Source organism: Festucalex cinctus, chromosome 13, assembly GCF_051991245.1.
Source record: "Festucalex cinctus isolate MCC-2025b chromosome 13, RoL_Fcin_1.0, whole genome shotgun sequence".
Taxonomy (NCBI): Eukaryota; Metazoa; Chordata; class Actinopteri; order Syngnathiformes; family Syngnathidae; genus Festucalex; species Festucalex cinctus.
Window position 1 is genome coordinate 22,377,054 of NC_135423.1, and position 21,661 is coordinate 22,398,714.

General features: G+C 43.3%; 1 protein-coding gene across 2 annotated transcripts in view; it reads left to right on the plus strand.

Moving 5' to 3' along the window:
* Positions 1-21,661, plus strand: part of LOC144033188 (calsyntenin-2-like) — a 239,778-nt gene that overhangs the window by 92,267 nt on the left and 125,850 nt on the right. For both annotated transcript variants that reach the window (XM_077541104.1, XM_077541106.1), the window contains exon 2: positions 19,807-19,929. In XM_077541104.1, coding sequence (XP_077397230.1) covers positions 19,807-19,929 — 123 coding nt within the window. The remainder of the gene's footprint in view (positions 1-19,806; positions 19,930-21,661) is intronic.

Consider the following 21,661-nt stretch of genomic DNA (forward strand, 5'->3'; position numbering starts at 1 on the left):
ATCCCTTAGCATGTGGAAGGAAGTAAAGAAAGAAAGAAAGAAAGAAAGAAAGAAAGAAAGAAAGAGAAAACAGAAAGGAAAGGAAAGAAAGAAAGAAAGAAAGAAAGAAAGAAAGAAAGAAAGAAAAAGAAAGAAGGAAGGGAAAGAAAGAAAGAAGGAAAGAAAGAAAGAAAGAAAGTAAGAAAGAAAGAAGGAAAGAAGGAAGGGAAAGAAAGAAAGAGAAAGAAAGAAAGAAAGAAAGAAAGAAAGAAAGAAAGAAAGAAAGATAAATAAAGAAAAAAAACAGTAAGAAAGAAAGAAAGAAGGAAAGAAGGAAGGAAGGGAAAGAAAGAAAGAAAGAAAGAAAGAAGGAAGGAAGGAAGGGAAAGAAAGAAAGAAAGAAAGAAAGAAAGAAAGAAAGAAAGAAAGAAAGAGAAATAAAGAAAGAAAGAAAACAGAAAGAAGGAAGGGAAAGAAAGAAAGAAAGAAAGAAAGAAAGAAAGAAAGGACAGACGGAAGGAAGGGAAAGAAAGAAAGAAAGAAAGAAAGAAAGAAAGAAAGAAAGAAAGAAAGAAAGAAAGAAAAAGAAAGAAAGAAGGAAGGGAAAGAAAGAAAGAAAGAAAGAAAGAAAGAAAGAAGGAAAGAAAGAAAGAAAGAAAGAAAGAAAGAAAGAAAGAAAGAAGGACGGGAAAGGAAGGAAGGAAGAAAGAAACATGCTATCTGCGAACATAATTTTATTTTTGTGTAATTTTCCTTGTAATGTGTTCCTTATTGTTTTGATGACTTGGAACAGTTAATAATTAATTTACACACGCTGTACTCTTACTGACTATGCTGAAGGTTATGACCTCCAAAATGTGCTGTTACAGTGTGTGACAGAGCATGACTGACATCGTCCTGACATAACATGTACATTGTACAACCGAATGGATAATATATGGTTGATGCACATATGCTGACACTGAGCTCTTAGTATATAATGCATGTCACAAATTATCTTGTTGTTGGTGACATTGGATCATGGCTAACAGACGTGTCTGTCCGTTCGGCTTTATTCGGTTCTTCAGTAGAATAGTGAGGAGAGCCCTGAAGTCAGTAAGTGGTTCACTTGACTTAAACATACTTAAATATGAGTTAAATTTGTCAGGATTTAATAAGATGGCATTGATATCCTCTTTTTTGTTTTTGTTTCCACATTTACCTCTCAGCATATCAAGCTGGCTATTGTACAGCAATTTCCCAATTGTTCTCTTCCCTTCATTCATCCCTCCTGTGCCCCTCACTTTAATCAAGTATTGCAGAAAATACCTGGCTGGAGTGAATAGAAATAATCTTATTCTTGGTGTCCTCAATAGAAGAATCAGGTAGACAATACAAGAGAAAAATTCAATAAACCTTGATTTTTGTTGCTGTTTGTTTAGCTTTGTTTCCCCACACACTTGGATCATTGATTCAAACACAAACCAGAAGAAATTTCACACACTTTCAGTGAGATAGCAACCACCAAAAGTTAAAAAAAAAAACAACAACAACAACAACATATTTCACTTACACTTGCTTCAACAGGTGTGTCCCCCCCAACTCAATATTTGCAAATGAATGTTTTTCTTTCAAACCCCCCCAAAATCTTAATGAGATTTATTTGGCAGAACTGAAGAAAAGAGAGGAGGATGCAGAGCAGACAGATGGAAATTTGACCTTTCTTTAATCAACCCCATGTGTGTGTGTGGTTGAATTTAATATGAGCATTTTCCTGAATACATTACAAAGAATAAGCCAAGCTGCTCACTTGTAACCTGGGGCACCAAGCTAATATTTATCAATTTTTACAGATGAAGGCTGCTGCTTTGGAATAAGCAAGTGGCTGACTTTGATCATTGTTTCTATTAACCAGAATGACCTGCACTGACTAACAGAGCAGCTTAAAGGTGATTGATGACTACACCAGCCACTGCAATGCAATTATGCAAACGCAGAAATTTCCTTGCCGACTCTTGATAAATCCTTACAAACTGTCACTAGATTATAGGCCCTTTTGTTATTTGCTTCCATTGAAGCTTTTGTGCGTTTAATTTTATTTCAAGTCAGCTAAAAATAATACGCACTGGGAGAGGTCTGAATCCTGACTGGGCTTTTCCTGAGTCTATCCTCCAGCTTCCATTGCAGCAGCATGTTATTCCTTTTGATGCCTTGGGGCCTTTGAGCAGCAGCCAGTGTCACTATTGCTCTTGTTGGCAAGTTGGTAATCATGTCAGATATTCATAGGGAACAGGCCTCACCTGGAATACTGATGGAGTACTGCAGGAGCCTCATACTAGACCAGGGTCATGCTACTCTATGTGAACCCGTCAGAGTTCTGCCTGTGACGAAATGCTGAAAGAGGTGCCCATACAGTCGAATGGGCTATGATACTATGATACTGTTGCAATGCCCAAGGACTTTTCTTTTTTTTTTTTTTTTTTATCTCAGAAGGTCATCAGTTTGGCTCATAGTGCTCTTGCTCATTATAGAGGAGGCAGTAAACACTGGGATGACAACAATATTTTCATGTTATGTTTCATGCAGCTCTTGCTATGTTTGTCAAAATTGCTTGTTCCAACTGCCAATCTAGGTAGCAATCACAATTCTCTCAATAACTGCAGGGATTGATGAAAGACACTTTAGTAGAGCTAACATGCTATTCTATTCTAGTTCTGTTGTGTAGCTTTTCTTTAAGACTTTTTTTTTTCCATTTCCTGCAATGTTTCAGACGCGTAATCGAATGACTAGAAATGCTCGTCTGTCAGTGGTCAGACAGTAATGCCTGCCTAAGTTTTTCCTCACAAGCCAAGCAAATGTCAGGTGGTAGTTTGTTGTATGCGAGGCTCTCCTTCATCATGCATCAACTCAAGATTAAAGTCATTTTTCATAGCCAATATCATTTGCGCCGATTATAATAATAGCTTCTTTCCACTTCAATTTTTCATAATCTTGACAACACATTTACAGTTGACAAGCAGGAAAAATCTATTCTAGGTAATACATATGTTGCAGTCTGTCTTGTATTTACAACTATGACATTTTTAAATGATGATTTTTTTTTAAATGATGTGGAACTCTCAAAGCGTGCTAAAGGAATTAATCACAATTAATCATTAACGTAAAAAGTTTTTTTTTTATCAACATTATAAGTTTTTTTTTTATCAACATTATACGTTCATTCTTTCGACATTTAATGTTATGAGGACGTCTGCAACATTTTTTGATCCACTGCACACTCTCACCCTCCTCATAATTTAATATGGAAAAAAAAAATGACCTTAGTAGTTTGACATGAACAAATATTCTGAATGTCATAATACATGATTAATGTGATATTTTTTTTGTAATTAATTAGGTAATGCTTTAACTTTGACAGCATAGATCGATAGATAGACCGATCGATCTATCGGTCGATCAAATAGATAGATAGATAGATAGATAGATAGATAGATAGATAAATAGATGGATATAGTTTAGAACCACTAATGTGAAACGTTTAGAACTGTCTTTGAAACATAAAATGCTAATATTAAGATGAATTAGTATGATTAAAACTTGCCCAATTGCCCTTACTTAAAATTGCTTTATTTCATGTTCCGTCAGTGGCAGTGCTGAATACTGTTCATACTGCTTTGAAAGCAAATGAATGGAGGTATTCAACCTGAACAATATTTCAAATTGATCGGAAAACTCATGCTCAATAATGAGGACTATTTGAATGAAATTACCCTTCTTTGTGGTGAAAATGGAACTCTTAAAGGCAACTGCTGTAATTGCCTTTGTTGACCTGTCATCGCCTATGCAAAATAAATGGAGTCAGGCTGAGATGCGTGCACACCAAAGTGAAGCCATTCATAACACTTATTTGGAGCTCAGAAGATTGCAATAACATTATAGAGTTCATTCCTAATTGTAGCCATCTTCCTTGGCTAATTACCACAAGCAGTAAACACACATTTTTAACAAGACGAAAACATGATGGGAAACCAAAGTGGTTAGGCCAAATAAACTACTTTACATAGTAAACACAATCAACGTTGATTGCACAGTTACTCGCTGTCTCATCATTGGACAGTAGAATTGTGTGTAAGCACTGCACAGTTCTAATCAGTAATGTTAAGATAGTAAAGTTGGTTGTTGTTGTTTTTTTTTTTAAGGCATCAATTAGACAATTGCGCACGGACTAACTCTTCTTTGGTAGCTGCAACTGAATTCCTTTAGTTTTGCACACATTTCAGATCACCACAACTGCAAAGTCTCTCATTTTAGAAACTCCTCTATATCCTTTAGTGCTGGCTTTTTATTTATTACCTTCACTGATGAAAATGCATAGGTCCACTTTAAAGCTTAGCACAACAGAAAGGTCAGAGGTATAATGTGCCTGCATTTGGATGGCATGCTGTTCTCTCAGTGCTTTGAAATGCCAATTGTTATACAATGCATTATAGGTGTCTTTTCACAGCGGGCACAACACAATGCACAGCGAGCAGGTGTTTGGATGAATCTATTAAACTTCATGCAGTGTTTTTATTTCATGAACACTTTGTCATGGAAACAAACAAAGAAGTCCGCTTGAACATTTATTAGCATTCTGATCATGAGGATTACCCAGGTCAAAGAGAGCACAGCATGTTATGATGCAAAGCTATGTTTTGGTTATGGCTGTGGCCGGAGAAAAAAACTTCGGAGGCGAAGAGGTTTGAAGGACTGTGGGAACAGAAGACAGGTCAGAACAAATGGTCAGGACGCGAACAGGAATTTGATATGTGGACTGAACACAACATAAACTCGAAAGAGCATTGTTGATATGGTGGCGTGGTGAAGTCCACGACCGGCGCATCAACAGTGCGAATCAGGTACAAAATGTGCAACTGCTGGTAGACTCCAACATGGAATGTTATGCAGTTGAAAATAGGACCAATAGGTCATTAGGTTTTGTGGCAGATGGGACGTCCTCAAAAGTGGACAACCTTCCAAAATATGTCCACCACAGTGAGGATGACAGTGCCACCTTTTGATGATGGAAGGCTGGTGATGAAGACCAGTGCAATATTGTTACCATGGACGCCGAGGAATGTGGGCAAAGGAGACCAAACTTCATTGGTTAAAGAACCCCTAATTGGCCAAAATTGCCAGTGAATTTTATAGTTCTGGAAATGATGGCTGCATTAAAATGTGCTAAATGTTTGTCCCAACTTCGTCTGTTATAATTAAGCTCAGGCTTTCACAAAGGCAATATCAGAATAATTTCAGACTGTTCATAAATAAATGATTTTTTACCTAGGCTCATTCAGGCAATGGTAAACTAATATGGTGTTATTTTTGAAGAAATTGCAACATATTTGTGTATAATCTGTTCTTTCCCTAGCTCAGAGCATGTGTACGACTCACCATCTTGAGCTCTTGTTACTCCCCACACCTTTCAGTACTTCTAAATGTACTGTAGGTCTATCGCAGTGTGCATTATAGTTCATGTGCGGGTGAGAAAAGCAGGAAGCTGAAAATGCCATATCAGAAATTGCACATACAATAATGGACTATAATGAGGGCTCAAAATGACACATACGGGGAGCATTTGTGACTGTGAAGTAATTTTGATAAAGAGGGGTCATGGCAGCTGGTGTTAATGGCATCCAAAGTGTATTTCCGGCTTACACATTCACTTTGGTTCATTTTGAGCAATGCTTTTAGGGTTTTTGTTTGTTTTAGCGATATTTTTATATCCATCCCACACAACTAGACTATATTTACTTCTCCTTGTTTTTCTCATACACCTCATGGGGGCTTGGAGCAGCAGATCAGCAGAGTAATTGTGCAGTCAGCCTTTTTGCTATCTCCCAAGGTTTAAAAGTCCCCATTTGAAAGTAGATTCTCATGCAGTAACATCACCACACAGCCATGAACAGCTCAGAGGCAAATTTGAATGATCTTTTTTTTTTTCCTGTCGCAAGGGCTGCACTCTGGCCAAGTAGGCTGGAAAAGAAGCTCATGGTGAATGCCTGACCTTTGTCATGGGCTCTATCATTGTGCTGCAGCGACAATGCTGCGAGGTTGGAGGGAAAGAAATGCCAAAAACAAAATTGCATTGTTCACTGAAGTACAAAAAAAAAAAAAAAAAGGTTTTGATATGTGGGTAGGACTTCCTTCCTTCCTTCCTCTCAGTGTTTTCTGATCGCCTGTCTAGTCCAAAACTATCACCCTGTATTGAGTTGTGTTTGATGTGCTTGGCAAGGTCCCACTGTGTTTTCACAGATCTGCAGCAATATTTTAACAAGATCGTCTAAAGCCACTGTTCTGACCGGCCTGCTGTTGAACCACATCTACAAACACATACAGACATAAACAGTGTTTCCTACCTTGCAGGGCTGCACATCATCAGCAGTCAAGAATCCAAAAATGCACTTATTGTTCACTTGTTGAAGCTGCTCAGCACAATCTATTGAGATCCTACCGGTGTACACCAACTCTTCTCTGATAGTGATATTGACAAGGCGAGGACAAGTAGGACTCAGACGCAGGCGTAAGGTAGGCCACCAAGGCAGCAGGTTTATTTCCGGCCAACAAAGGTCTCCTCTCAAACTGAGAGGAGAACAGGGAGGGGAAAAAGTGGAGAACAAAAAGCGCTCCACTAGGGAGGAAAAAACAGGCAAAAGGTACTGGGGACAACAGAAAGCGCTCCGCTAGGGAGGAAAAAGGGCTCAAGGCAAAAGGGGTAACTAAAGGCGCTCCAAAAGGGAGGAAAAGGCACAAAAACAAAGCAACAACGCTAGGCAACAGGAACAAGGACATGAGGACTGTGGACGCTTCCATGCACTGACGGTGACACTTCGGCAACGGAGGGGAGAATGCAGGTGGCTTTTATTGTGTGGGTTGATTGGTGGCAGGTGGTGATAATCATGGGCGGGGACCGGTAATGAGTGAGCGGCAGGAAGGGCAAGTGACCTGGGGTGAGAGGAGAGTTAGATTTTCAGGATAAGACAGGAAACATGGATACCAAAATAAAAGCATGGCCGTCACACCGGTGGCGGCGTGACAGTACCCCCCCCTCAACGGCCGGCTCTTGACGGCCCAGGAATGTCAGGGTGCTCAGTGTAAAAGTCGTCAATGAGGGAGGGATCAACGATGAACCGGGAGGGGACCCATTGTCTTTCCTCCGGGCCGTACCCCTCCCAGTCGACAAGGTATTGCCTCCCGCGGCCCCGATTACGAACATCTAAAAGTTTTCTGACCTTGTAAACGGGGGCGCCTTCAATCATCTCTGGGGGGGGCGGGTTGGGTTCGGAGGGGACCAGTGGGCTTTCGTGGACAGGCTTGACTTGGCTGACGTGGAATGTAGGATGGACTCTGAGGGATCGTGGCAGACGGAGTCGAACGGCGGCAGGCCCTATGGACTTGGTTACTGGAAAAGGCCCCACAAAGCGCGGGGCCAACTTTGGACATGGTACCTTGAGCCTGAGGTGTTTGGCTGATAGCCAAACTCGCTGGCCTGGGCGGTATTCTGGTGCCGGTCTCCTCTTCCGGTCGGCGGCCCTCTTCACCCGGTCTCCCTGGCGTTGAAGCGCCGTCCGGGCCGCCGACCAGACCTTGTGGCACCGACGGATCATGGCCTTGACCGAGGGGACCGTTGCCTCCTCTTCCAGTTCGGCGAAGAATGGCGGATCGTAGCCGTGGACGCATTTAAAAGGGGTGAGACCTGTGGCAGATGTGGGCAAAGAGTTGTGCGCGAGCTCGACCCATACTAGATACTTGCTCCAGGTTGTCGGGTTCTGGGAGACGAGGCATCGGAGACCGGTTTCGAGCTGCTGGTTCAGCCGTTCTGCCTGCCCATTGGCCTCAGGATGGTACCCAGAAGTCAGGTTAGCTTTGGCACCTAGGGCTTTACAAAATTGAGTCCAAAAACGGGAGACGAACTGTGGTCCACGGTCGGAAACGATGTGTAAGGGGAAACCATAAAACCTGAATATGTGGTGGATCATGATGTCGGCTGTGGTCTTGGCGGATGGGAGCTTGTTTAATGGGATGAAACGAACCATCTTAGAGAATCTGTCGACGACTGTGAGGATTGTGGTTTTACCATGGGATGGTGGTAGTCCGGTCACAAAATCCACTGAAATTTCCGCCCATGGTCTGGATGGGATTGGTAGTGGCTGGAGTAGACCCATCCGGGACTGGTTTGACGTCTTGTTGCGGGCACAGGTAGGACAGGCAGCTACGTAGTCCTTGATTGTGGTCTCCATTGCCGGCCACCAGAATCTCCGGGCGACAGCATACATGGTCCTGCGGACTCCAGGATGGCAAAATAATCGTGAAGTATGGGCCCAGTGTATTACCTGGGCCCTCAGTTCCTCAGGCACAAAGAGTCGGCGTGGTGGGCATGACGTGGGGGGAGTGACGTTCCGTAGTGCCTCTTTGACGTCGTCCTCAATTTGCCACCTCATGGCCCCGACTATGCAGTCCCGGGGCAGAATGGTCTCAGGCTCGGCTTCCAGTGGTTCGGACTCGTGAATTCTTGACAAAGCGTCAGCCTTGACGTTCTTACTGCCGGGTCTGTAGGTCAGAGAGAAAACGAAGCGGTTAAAAAACAAAGACCATCTGGCCTGTCGAGGGTTGAGTCTTTTGGCCTGGCGTAGGTATTCCAGATTTCGGTGGTCGGTCCAGATCACGAAGGGGAGTTCGGCGCCTTCCAACCAGTGTCTCCACTCTTCGAGAGCCACCTTTACAGCTAGGAGCTCCCGATCACCGACTGAGTAGTTGCGTTCTGCTTTAGATAATTTTCGTGAGAGGAAGGCGCAGGGATGTGTCTTGCCGTCCCCCTGACAACGCTGAGACAGTACTGCCCCAATTCCAATACTCGAGGCGTCCACCTCCACCACGAACTGGCGTTTGGGGTCAGGGACTCTGAGGATTGGCGCATTGGTGAAGCGAGCTTTTAAGTCCTTGAATGCTCTTTCTGCTTCTGTGTTCCACCTAAATCGAACCTGTGGGGAGGTCAAGGCGTGCAGAGGGGCGGCAATGGTGCTGAAGTTTCTGATAAATCGCCGGTAGAAGTTGGCGAATCCGAGGAATTGTTGCACCTTCTTTCGTGAGTCCGGCGTGGGCCAATCTCTCACGGCGCTGACCTTGTCCGCTTCCATCTCCACTTTTCCGGGTGACACGACGAATCCCAAGAAGGAGATGGTGTTGACGTGGAACAGGCTCTTTTCTGCTTTCACGTAAAGCCGGTGATCCAGCAGGCGTTGCAAGACTCGGTTCACGTGGTTTCGATGGCTCGTTAGGTCAGGAGAGTATATTAGTATGTCGTCCAAGTAAACGTACACGAAGTGATCAATAAAGTCCTTTAGTACCTCATTAATCATGGCCTGAAAGACTGCTGGTGCATTGGTGAGTCCGAAAGGCATGACGAGGTACTCGTAATGTCCCCGGGGCGTGTTAAAACCAGTTTTCCACTCATCGCCCTCGCGGATCCGGATGAGGTGATAGGCGTTGCGGAGATCGAGCTTTGTGAAGATTCTAGCTTGTTGCAACTGGTCAAACACAGAGGACATCAATGGCAATGGGTACCGGTTCTTGACCGTGATGTCATTCAAGGGGCTGTAGTCAATGCATGGGCGTAGGGATCCATCCTTCTTGCTCACAAAGAAGAAGCCTGCTCCTGCAGGCGAGGAAGACGGTCGGATGAGGCCGGCTTTCAAGGATTCGTCAATGTAACTGTTCATGGCTTGGCGTTCGGGTCCAGAGACCGAGTACAGTCTCCCCTTGGGAATGGTTGAGCCGGGAATCAGATCGATCGGGCAATCATATGGGCGGTGTGGAGGGAGAGTCATGGCTTTGGTCTTGCTGAAGACCTCCCGCAGATGGTGGTAGCAGGAGGGAACAGTGTGCAAGTTCGGGTACTCTTCTTGAGCCGGTGGGACGAGAGTCACCTGGTGAACCTGGGCTGTGGAGTTTCGGGGTGCGGGTTGTTCCAACCTGTGAGAGCTGCAGTCTTTTCCCCACTCCAGCACAACTCCAGTGTTCCAGTCGATTCTGGGACCATGTAGACACAGCCAAGGGTGTCCCAGAACCAAAGTAGGGGAAGCGGCGTGGAAAACATGGAAACGGAGAGTCTCGAAGTGAGGTCCGATTCGGACTTCCAGAGGTTCAGTAATGTGGGTGATTTGGAAGAGCTCCTTGCCATTCAGCGCTCGAGCCTGGATGGTCAAAGAAAGGGGTTCGGTGGAGGCTCGTATTTGCTTTACGAGCTCCCAGTCCATGAGACTTTCGTCGGATCCGGAGTCGATGAGGGCTGACAGATCTATGGTGACATTGTGGTGGATTATCTGAATTGGCGTAAGTCTGTGATTCTTGGCGGGTCGGGGTGACGGAGGACTCACCGGAGAGTGAGCCTTTGTGGTGCAGGATTCCACCAAGTGCCCAAGACCACCACAATAGTAGCAGCGGCCCTCTCGGCGTCGGCGCTGCCTCTCCTCCGGCGAAAGCCGAGCCCTTCCCAGTTGCATGGGTTCGTCGCTAGCGAGGTCCACCTCTCCTGGTTCCGGTCGGGAAGGAGCGATGAATCGCGGCCTTCTGGCCTCCGGTGTCCGCGTCCAGGGGATAGGTTCCTCCCTCCTTCGCGGTCCGCCGATCTTGGCCAGCTCCTGGCGACGATGATCGGTCCGGATGGTGAGGGAAATCAAGGCGTCCAAGTCCGCGGGGAGCTCTACGGGAACCAGAAGCTCTTGAATGGCAGGTGAGAGTCCTTTCAAAAAATGGTCGTGAAGTGCGATGGCGTTCCAGCCACTGTTCGTTGCCAACGTTCGAAAGCGAACTGCATAGTCGCTGACAGATTCGTTGCCTTGCTGAAGTCGGCTCAGTGCTCGTGCCTTCTCTCGGTCATTGTTTTCTGGATCAAAGACTTGGCGCAAAGCGATTTGAAAGTCCTGTACGCTTTGGCAGACCGAGGAACCCCTGGCCCATTCCGCGGTCGCCCAGGTTTTGACCCGTCCCGTCAGGTGAGACAACATGAAGGCCACTCGGGATCGGGCTGTGGGAAATGCCTGTGGTAACTGTTCGAAATGAATGTCGCATTCCGTGAGGAAAGTCTGACAGCGTCCGGGTTCACCGGAGTATCGTTCTGGGGAGGCCAGTCTCAATCCTACCCCGGTGAATGGCGTGGTCGGTACAGAGAACTCAGGGTGAGGAATCTGTCCAGTGGGAGCTGGCGCTTGACGCCGTGAAAGGCTTACCAGCTCGTGGACCTGGCTGGTCAATTCCTCCATCCGGGACAGCATGGTCTGTTGGATCCAGTCCTGGTTGTTGAGCCGGGCCTCCTGGCTCTGCAGTGCGGCCTCGACCGTGCCTGCTGGGTCCATGCTGGCCGAAGTGTACTGACAAGGCGAGGACAAGTAGGACTCAGACGCAGGCGTAAGGTAGGCCACCAAGGCAGCAGGTTTATTTCCGGCCAACAAAGGTCTCCTCTCAAACTGAGAGGAGAACAGGGAGGGGAAAAAGTGGAGAACAAAAAGCGCTCCACTAGGGAGGAAAAAACAGGCAAAAGGTACTGGGGACAACAGAAAGCGCTCCGCTAGGGAGGAAAAAGGGCTCAAGGCAAAAGGGGTAACTAAAGGCGCTCCAAAAGGGATGAAAAGGCACAAAAACAAAGCAACAACGCTAGGCAACAGGAACAAGGACATGAGGACTGTGGACGCTTCCATGCACTGACGGTGACACTTCGGCAACGGAGGGGAGAATGCAGGTGGCTTTTATTGTGTGGGTTGATTGGTGGCAGGTGGTGATAATCATGGGCGGGGACCGGTAATGAGTGAGCGGCAGGAAGGGCAAGTGACCTGGGGTGAGAGGAGAGTTAGATTTTCAGGATAAGACAGGAAACATGGATACCAAAATAAAAGCATGGCCGTCACACCGGTGGCGGCGTGACAGATATAAAGGTCATCATAACGGCAAATGAACTTTATTCTCACATGTGCAATGTAAAGCTAAATTTGTTGTCTATAGTTATCCTATCGTTGAAGAACTATTGTGGATTTTCTTATACAAAGTATTTTGGCTATTTATCATGCAGGAGCTACTTGCTCAACATTTGGTGCATGGAAAAATTGGGGAAAGGAAAATTTATCTCCATATTTTCTAGCTCTTGTTACAAAAGGAAAACACAATTAATGCCGAGGATTCTGAGGCAGACAAGTGTAAACAAGAAGTGGATATATCGAAGGTACAGGTAACAGCATAGTAATCTACTACTTTGTGAGACGGAGCCATCGAGCATCTGTCACCACCCCTCTGAGGTCCAAGCAGTCTCGGATGCTGGAATAGATGAATGGGCAGTGAGTTTATAAACAGTGAAAATGGCTGCTTTGTCTTATGTATTGCTTGATTAATTTTACGAGAGGGACAATTTTAAGTTTGTAGCCCGTAGGCCATCTTATTTTGAAATGACTTGGTCAGAACCAACAAAAAGCCCAAAACGGGTCACAATACTTCCTACGGGTACAGATTTTCCATGTTGCCTCATTGCCGAGGCCTTATTGTGAATATTGTGTTCTGCTTATTTTTAAAATCATCCAACCATCCATTATCTTGAACTGCTTAAATCCAGACATTTCTGTTCAATCTTGCATTAAGGGAAGGAACGTTTCATCCATAAAACACAAAATATTAGGGTGATTGTTGTGATATTTTTAGAGGGTGATATGGGCATAAGTAGATATGTCCTCATATGCTTATAGACAGTTTCCTGTGCCAGTCTACCACAGCCCTCATTGTTTATAAAGACGTACATATTTTGCAGACATGTTATGCCCAAGACTGGACTGGTGATCTGGCATAGGCCTACAGGGCAGATGCCCGATGGGCCAGCGTCTTTTGGGGCCGATGCAGTGCTATTAAATTATTACATACCTCCATTTTACCCCAAGAGACCGGCCCACAATTCAGAAGGAGTAGGCCATTAATCAAATTTGCAAAATAGAGAGCAAACTGAACTAATCAGTGGCAGGGCTACATGGTAGCTAGGGGTGGTCAGGAGTCGGGCTGGGCCGGCGAGCTTCAGTCAGAATGCCAGGTTGCAGTCCAGCACCGGTTATGCCACATTATACAATGCTACACAAAAATAAAATAACATTTAACTTTAAAAACAAGTTTTGTTTTGTTTTGTTTTTGTTACCGATTTTTGCCTCTAGTGGGGTGGCACAAGCATATTATGACCACGTATGGCCAACCCATGAAGACGGGTCTGAGTTTAAACTGGACCGAAGATAGTAACTTATTGCTGCATTTTTCTGTTCTATATGTATTTTTATTTTTTTTTACTGTGTATGTGTTCCTATCAATCAATCAACCAATGGGGAATCAATTAATCTAATTAATCAATCTAAATAAGTGATAGGATATTGAAGACTCCATGTTCGGTAAAATCTGCTTTGAAGCTTTTGAATCAAGTTATTTCCTGGATCATGTCAGCTCACACTGAGAAGCCAGAGTGCAGAGATGATTAGCGTCTATAAAAATCTCCAAGGTTCAAAGAAGGCGTGGATTGTTGAAATGGTCGAGGAGATGAGGAGCAAGTCACATCTTGTGATGTTACAAAAGCCTGTCAATAATTTGGTGTGGCCCATCTTTGAGATGACAGCTCTTTGTCACTGTAATTACATGTTTGTTGCTGTTATGGCTTACTGTCTCTTCTGTGTTTACTTTTCATTATGCTGATATACTCCTCAAAGCCCCTTTGTTGACCTTATCAATCCGAGTTTAATTTCCTACAGATTTTTTTTCTTTTTTAATTACAACTGTTTCTCTTCATCCATTGCCTCCCCCGGCGCGTGTTCAGATTGCAGCACACACCACTGTGGAGCTGGTACCCAGCAGCACAGTTGTGGTGGCACATTGTGGGCTGGGTCAGAGATTAATCAGCCGCCATTGCACCTCTGCCATGCCCTCCTGAGCCTCCAGTCAAATCCACGGCTCACAGCTTAATTGGGAAGGAAATGGCAAGGGGAGATAGTCATGCTGACTGGCAGCGGAGGGCATCTGAGCTCCAACATTTACCTTTCATCTGTCACACTACCTGATTATATTAGCATGTACTGGTTTAATAACTGTTTGGCACAACCCCTGTGGCTGGATTTAATTGAGCAACAAAAATGGTTCAGTGGCCTTTAACTCAACTCATTTGCCAGAAAACCTACTTATAGAAGGTGTGTAAGATTATGTCCAAGTCAAACCTCTGTTTTCATGGTTAACACATCATTTAACTCATTCACTGCCATTGACGGCAAAAGACGTCAAATGATGCATTTTTTGCTGGGCTGGCAGTGAATGTGTTAATAAGTACTGCAGGCCATATGCAGTAGTGGTGCAGCTGTCATTGTGTAAAAACAGAAAGTAGGCCATGTATGTTTGTGTGTATTACGGTATGTTTGTCTACCATTAGGCAAACTTGCGATTTCCATTATATGAAGTTTGTGTTGATTTAAAGTAATGATGTTCCATACCACTTTTTTTCAGACCGATATCACTACGAATACTCAACTCTTGAGGTGTTAATTAATTCCGCTTATTCCTCACAAGGATACTGGAGCCTATCTCAGCTGACTTTGGGAAGTAGGCAGGGTACACCCTGGACTGGTTGCAAGCCAATCACAGGGCACACAGAGACGAACAACCGTCCACACTCACAAGCACACCTACTGACAATTCGGAGCGCCCAATTAACTTGCCATGCATGTCTTTGGAATGTGGGAGGAGACCCACGCAGGCACGGGGAGAACATGCAAACTCCACCCAGGAAGGCTGGAGCCTGGACGAACCCGAGTCCTCAGAACTGGGAAGTGGGACGTGCTAACTACTCAACCACTGTGCCGCCCTCATTTGGTCATATAATACACATTTTGTAGAATAAACTGAAGTGAACTTAACAGAATAAACTGAATTTAAATACATAAATTCTTAATGGGCTTGATCATAAAACGTCCAGCAAGAGGATTCCCAATACTGGTATCGGCTGCCGTCATGAGTAACCAATACCTTGAAATAAGGCTGGGTATAGGCCCAATACCAATACCTAGTGTCAGTACTCGTCCATCCCTAGTTTAAAGCAATTTTTTAGGTTTTAATCTTAATTTATGTGCTTAATGCTTAATCTATCGTGATTTTGCAATGAACTATTATATCTTCATATTGCACATACTGCCGTGTCAAAACAACCCAATGTGTGTCAAAATTTGTACTGGCCTGCTACCTTGGGTCAATTTGACCCAAATTTCTCTGGGTAGTTTTTATATAAAACAAGGGACAAAACAACGAAAAAAAATGTGAGTTGTTTGTACAGACAATCTAAAGTCGGGTCAAATTGACCAAAGTTAGTGGGTCAGTACAAATGTTGACCTATCATTTTTAAGGGTACATGATTTGGAAGAGGGTAGTGAAGCTCTTCTTGTTGGTTTGTTGTGAGGAAAATGAAGCAGAGTTGCAAAAGTGGAGAAACAACATCTAAATGACTCACTTGTTAGATAATAACCACCAAGAACTATTTTAAGGATGTTATGTAGCTCAGGAAATAGGAGATTTTTTTTTTTCAAATTCACTTTTTTGATGATAATGCTAACTTAGTTACCATCAACAAAAAAAATGTTGCTAAGCATTAATATTCCAAATTTGCAGTCCACAGCTGATTAAACCCATGACTGAGTTTGCCTTGGGACCCTCAAATGATTTTGTGTTTGTGAGAGGGAAAGACAGAAAATGATCATTGATCATTCTTACAATACAACATTTTTTCCTTTTTGCTTTTTCTCTATGTGGAAGGTCATGGTATTGAAACCTGTGCTTTGGTTTTAAAGTAAGCACAACAAATGTTGTTTGGTCACAGTCCTTCAGTTATCACCAGATAACAAATCAGAATGGTGTGTTTAATTCCAGTGACTGTGAAAGTCTTTTCATCAAAAGCCTGAGGAAACGTGCCCTCTTTCCATTCACAACGAGTTGTTACCACACGCCATTTACTGGTTTCTTTTAGGTGCCAATGAATGTTGTTTGCTTTTGAAAATTGAGGTCACATGGAGCACCGTTTGAGGTGTGTTTTTCTTTTGTCCCAATCTATAAGCATACTGTATACCCCATTAGCGGCTTCTGGAACCTCAAGGCTACAGTGCAGATGAGTACTGCTCGGTTCAATCAAAAATGTCAAAAAGACAAATAGTCCTATTGAAGTGAGTCATTTACAAAAATAAAAAATAAAAATGGTTGACGTTTAGCAATGAAGGTAACTTTAGAAGTTCAAGCTTAAATTCACTCACTCACAGAAGCTTACATGTGTGAATGAGTGAGTGAAAAAAAAAAAAATCCGTGCGTGCTTTTAAATTGCCGCAGGAGTGACGTCACTTCGCCCGGCCCGGTTTGTGACCCCCCCTGCAATTGGCTGGAGGGGTGTAAACACTGTCTTTCCACAGAAACGTCCCGCTGTTTATAAAACAAACACAAAATCGCAAAATACAGGCTGGGGGTGTGGGTGTTTTTGACAAAACCACCACCAGAAATTAAGAGAAACCCAGATCTGTAAATTGAGAAGTAGTTTTTTTGTTTAAATCCTGTATTTAAAAAGTGCATTTTCCTGACTGAAACCGGCAGACTGGGCCTTTAAGCATTTGTGCTACACTGATGCTACTTCAGTGATTCATTGAGGAAACATCAATGCTGTCTTCAAATCCAATAATTGTGGGGGTCATTTGTAGACATGTCTGTGAACAATGACTAAAAGTTCAGTTGGGATCAATCTTTGACGCATTGTTGCTCTTTTTGGCATCCAACTGAGACAGCAATCTGTAAACCCATCCGAAGTGTCAAGCTGCAGCTCAGATTCCGGCAAGGCAAGAGGCTGAAATGCTTCCTTTGGGAATCATGGAGCTGATGGGTTGGCATTTTCATTTGTAAACCCCTTTCTCATCTTCCACAACCTGTGCTGGACTGAATTATTTGCAACAAAAGTGGACCATATCGGTGAACTCCAGTGGTACGTCCCATGGTGTCAATCCAATAATCCCGTTCTGCTCAGACATCTTAGATTTTGTATTTCTCATCTGTGACGGAATGAGGGTGGTGGTACCCAACTGAGACACTTCAGAGATGACTGAATGTGAGGAAATCAGTACTGATGGGGGAAATATCGACAAGCTGAGGTCAATTTAGATCTGAGCTTGAGTCATCATTAACCTGTCACAACTGGCACAATGTCAACATAAAGATACTACTGGAGTGATGTTATCTCAAATGTAAATTGTGACATCACTTTCCTGCTAGTTTCGATGTATGCATTTTATGACTGGATAAACTTTCTTCAGGCATAACATCAGTGCTGAGTAACTTGAAGTGCATAAACAATCTTAGAAATGCTGTTAACAAAACATTCAGGCCGGCCTTAGGCAGTCTTAAAATAATTATGGTTCGAAGAACTAATTATTAGGTCAGGAATAATTTAAATGTCATCAGGGCTTTAAAGCTATGACACAAGTGAAGTCGCCAAAAGCCCCATCGTCCATATGAGATGTCACACATTGGGATCAAATCTGCATCTCTTATAGTTATCATTATCAAGTTGTACAAAATACCACCTAAGGCTGCCACTTAACTGTTTTCTCTTACCGGCAGTTTTGGCAGCAATGACGCATAACAATTCCCCTAAAATTGAATGCACAGAAGCAGCAAGTTAATTGGTCCCTAAATGCCAAGGCTTGGCTTTTATAATTAATTAAAAAAAAGTCTCATTTTACCACTTTTACTAGCAAACTCGTGCATATTCATTCCATGATAAAACAGTATCATGTTATGACTCTATCCAGGCTGTCTAATTAGCAATGATTTTCAGGCAGAAACTTAAAACGATGGTTTCAGTAATGTTAGAAAGGGTTTCTCTGATCTCATTTTTGATTTAACAAAGTCCTCAAAAACATAACTAATATATCCATCCATCCATCCATCCATCCATCCATCCATCCATCCATCCATCCATCCATCCATCCATTTTCTTGACCGCTTATTCCTCACAAGGGTCGCGGGCGGTGCTGGAGCCTATCTCAGCTGGCTTTGGGCACGAGGAGGGATACACCCTGGACTGGTTGCCAGCCAATCACAGAGCACACAGAGACGAACAACCATCCCACAAACAAGCACACCTGGACAATTTGGAGCGCTCAATTAACCTGCCATGCATGTCTTTGGAATGTGGGAGGAGACCGGAGTGCCCGGAGAAGACCCACGCAGGCACGGGGAGAACATGCAAACTCCACCCAGGAAGGCTGGAGCCTGGACTCGAACCCAAGTCCTCAGACCTGGGAGGCGGACATGCTAACCAGTTAGCCGCCCGTAGCTAATAAATATGTATAAAACATAATACCTAATGAAGTTATCAACTCATGCTATACATAGCGTGGCGTTCCTAAGCAACGGCACCCTAGGCAGGATTTCTGGTAGTGGTTCTATCTGGGATTGGCTAGCAGTTGCCTTCATTTGCTTTTTGGATTTAGGGCTGTACGATATGTTATTTTATTTATTTATACTTATTCTATTTACTTATTCACTTCCCTACATCTTGTTAGATTTTTTTTAAATATATATATATATATATATATATATATATATATATATATATATATATATATATATATATATATATATATATATATATATATATATATATATATATATATATATATATATATATTTGCTTTTATACTTACCTACATATGTTTACTAGAATTAATTTTATTTTGTGTTATTTTCTTTTACTTGTCTCTACTGCAAGACTGATTTCTATTCCATGCACAACATTTTGTATGCAGCAATGGATGTTTTAAAGTGCTTTATAAATAAGGTTGAGTTGAGATATGTCGATAATATAGAGAAACGACATATGGGTGCAGTGAAAAACTAAGCAAAATATTAATCCAAAGGGATATGTAAAAGGCTGTTTTTTCATTAGAACTTAGTGACAGTCATCAACATTAACAAACTTGACAATATAAAAAAAGAGAATTCAACTTACATTTTACTGCAACTGTGCTTTAGTGATAAATAATTTTATGCTCCAAAGTTGTTGTTGTGTTTGTGTGACTGCGTGGGTCTGTTAGCCACATAGGCTACTGTGTATTGCTACAATTCGTCCGTGCTGTGTGGCTTGACTAATCAAAACAAAAGTTTGCCACTCACTTGTAAACGGTGTTTAGTGGACCAGTGGACGCAGGATTCCCAGCAAAGTCAACTGTGTCATCCTGGATCGAGGTTTGGCATTTGGTGATCATTGTGTCAGCGCCGGCCGGCGAAAGCACACTACTATCTAACCCGGAAGTAAATTTGGCTTAATGCACGTCTCCAAAGCGTGCGTCACAAGCCCCCACCCCAACCCCACCCTCCCAATCCCGATTGTCATTGGCTAGCCGTAGTTGTCAATCAAAGCTACATCTGAAAGGAGGTATGTGGTTGGCTGGCCATGCTTTACTTGAAAAAAATAACTCAGGTATTATTAAAACATTTGAAAGTTAGAATTTTCCAAATGATTCGAACATCCAAGAGCCGATATTGGTATTGGCCACCGTCACGAGTACCGATACCTTAAAATAAGGCTGGTGTCGCAAAAAGAAAAAAAAAAAAAAACACTCCTGAATGTTTGCTGAGGCTTGCATCATTTTGTTGTTGTTGTGTGCAGGTCAATGTTGCTCTTCTTTGACATTTAAATTGAAGATGTTAACACGTCTCTCCACCTTTCTGTTGCACCCTGTAGCAAAACATCACTCACATTTCATACCTTGTCTCCCACAGTGAACAAACACAAGCCATGGATTGAGACATCATATCATGGGGTAATCACCGAAAACTCCGACATTGTTCTGCTTGATCCTCCTTTGGTGGCTCTGGACAAGGATGCCCCCGTCCCGTACGCAGGTAAGACCACAATGATGTAACAATAAGTTAGACATTGTTTTGGTACTTTGGAGTGACTTCATCACAGTTTGGGATTTTGTTATCATCTTAATCCTTACCGTAATTAATCAAAAAGTCATTTAATTTATAGTTATGTTGTGTCCCTAGTGGGTGACGAGAACTGCAGGAAAAAAAATGGATGACTGTGACTGGATTATAGTAAGCCCACTTTGAGACTTCCAGCTTGTCCAAAGAGTGCCAGCTCTTGTGGGAGGGTGTTAGTTCCTGCCAGACTGCTAATGTGCCCCTTGCATATGTTTGGAACCCGCTCAAGGCTCTCAAGCTGGGTGCGATCGGGATGCATGTGTGCGTGTGTGTGTGGTGTGTTGGATGAGGGGGTGTTTTGGTGCACAGTTTTATGATGGCCTGAGGAGACTCACTATAAAAATTACCCTTCAGGTAGACAGGAAGCAAATGATGAAAAGATATGGGAGGTTAGCTGGCTGACCAGGATATGACTTATAGGTCTTGATAGACGGGCAACGACACAGTAACATAAGATGACCTTTAAAAGTCCCCAAATTTGTAAATGTGTGAGTAATTTGTCAGAATGCAACCAGAGGCACAAATACCCTTTTGTGTATTTGTTGACTGAACAATTAGGAGTGCAAAGTAATTGAGTCATTAGACAAATTGTTCATAAAAGTGAACAATGCAGTCCCTGCTAATTTTTGTCATGCTAACTTGTTATTGGGCTGTGGAAAAACATATTTCCCACATTAAGTTTTTTAAAGTATTTTTTGGGCTGGGGGGCCTTTAATTTGACCCTCAATCACTACCACACCAGGCATACCTAATCAGGGGACAAGATTGCGAACCAAAATGGTCGCATATGCAATGTTTTATTCCGTGTGTGCAAGTAATATTCCATCTGGTCAAATTCATGACAGTGCATATGTGGAGCGGCGCCTTTACACAGAGGCTGCAGTTACACTATAGGCCAGAGGTGACAGTCGTGAGTAAGAAAGTGACAAGTTTGCACAATGCACCTTTAAGTGAAGAAGCCAGACAAAGCTGTGGTGCCGGATATTCCACCCCTGCCCTCCATGAAAACTTCAAAAGAGCAACAATTCTATTAACTAAATTAAACACTTTTGGGGCCCTATTTTCATCGACAGGCACCTATGTGCTCGGCATCAAAACAGGCGCATCTTTATTTTCATGCTGGGCCACATTTTAGTTTAGCGTATTTGTGAATTTGGTAGACACGCTAGCCTTGCTGGGCATTCTGGTTGACGCGGCCCCAGCGCATCTTGCAATTTGGTGTCAAAAAGTAGATGTGAGCTTAGACTTGCAAAAAGCACATCTATCTAGTGGCACAGGTGATGTTATGTAACACAATTTTGGTGGATTTGATCTAGGCACAGGTAGAGAGAATTGGCTCTTGCAACTAGGAGGTCTCCAATTGCCTTTGTGCTGGTGCAACCAACTAAGAATATTGGTCACACCAGTGCTAACCAGTGGGAAAGTGGCACAGTTTGTACTGCATTAGCAATAACATATATATATATATATATATATATATATATATATATAGCATGTTCTCCCCGTGCCTGCGTGGGTATTCTCCGGGTACTCCGGTCTCCTCCCACATTCCAAAGACATGCATGGCAGGTTAATTGGGCGCTCCAAATTGTCCCTAGGTGTGCTTGGAATGTGGATGGTTGTTCGTCTCTGTGTGCCCTGCGATTGG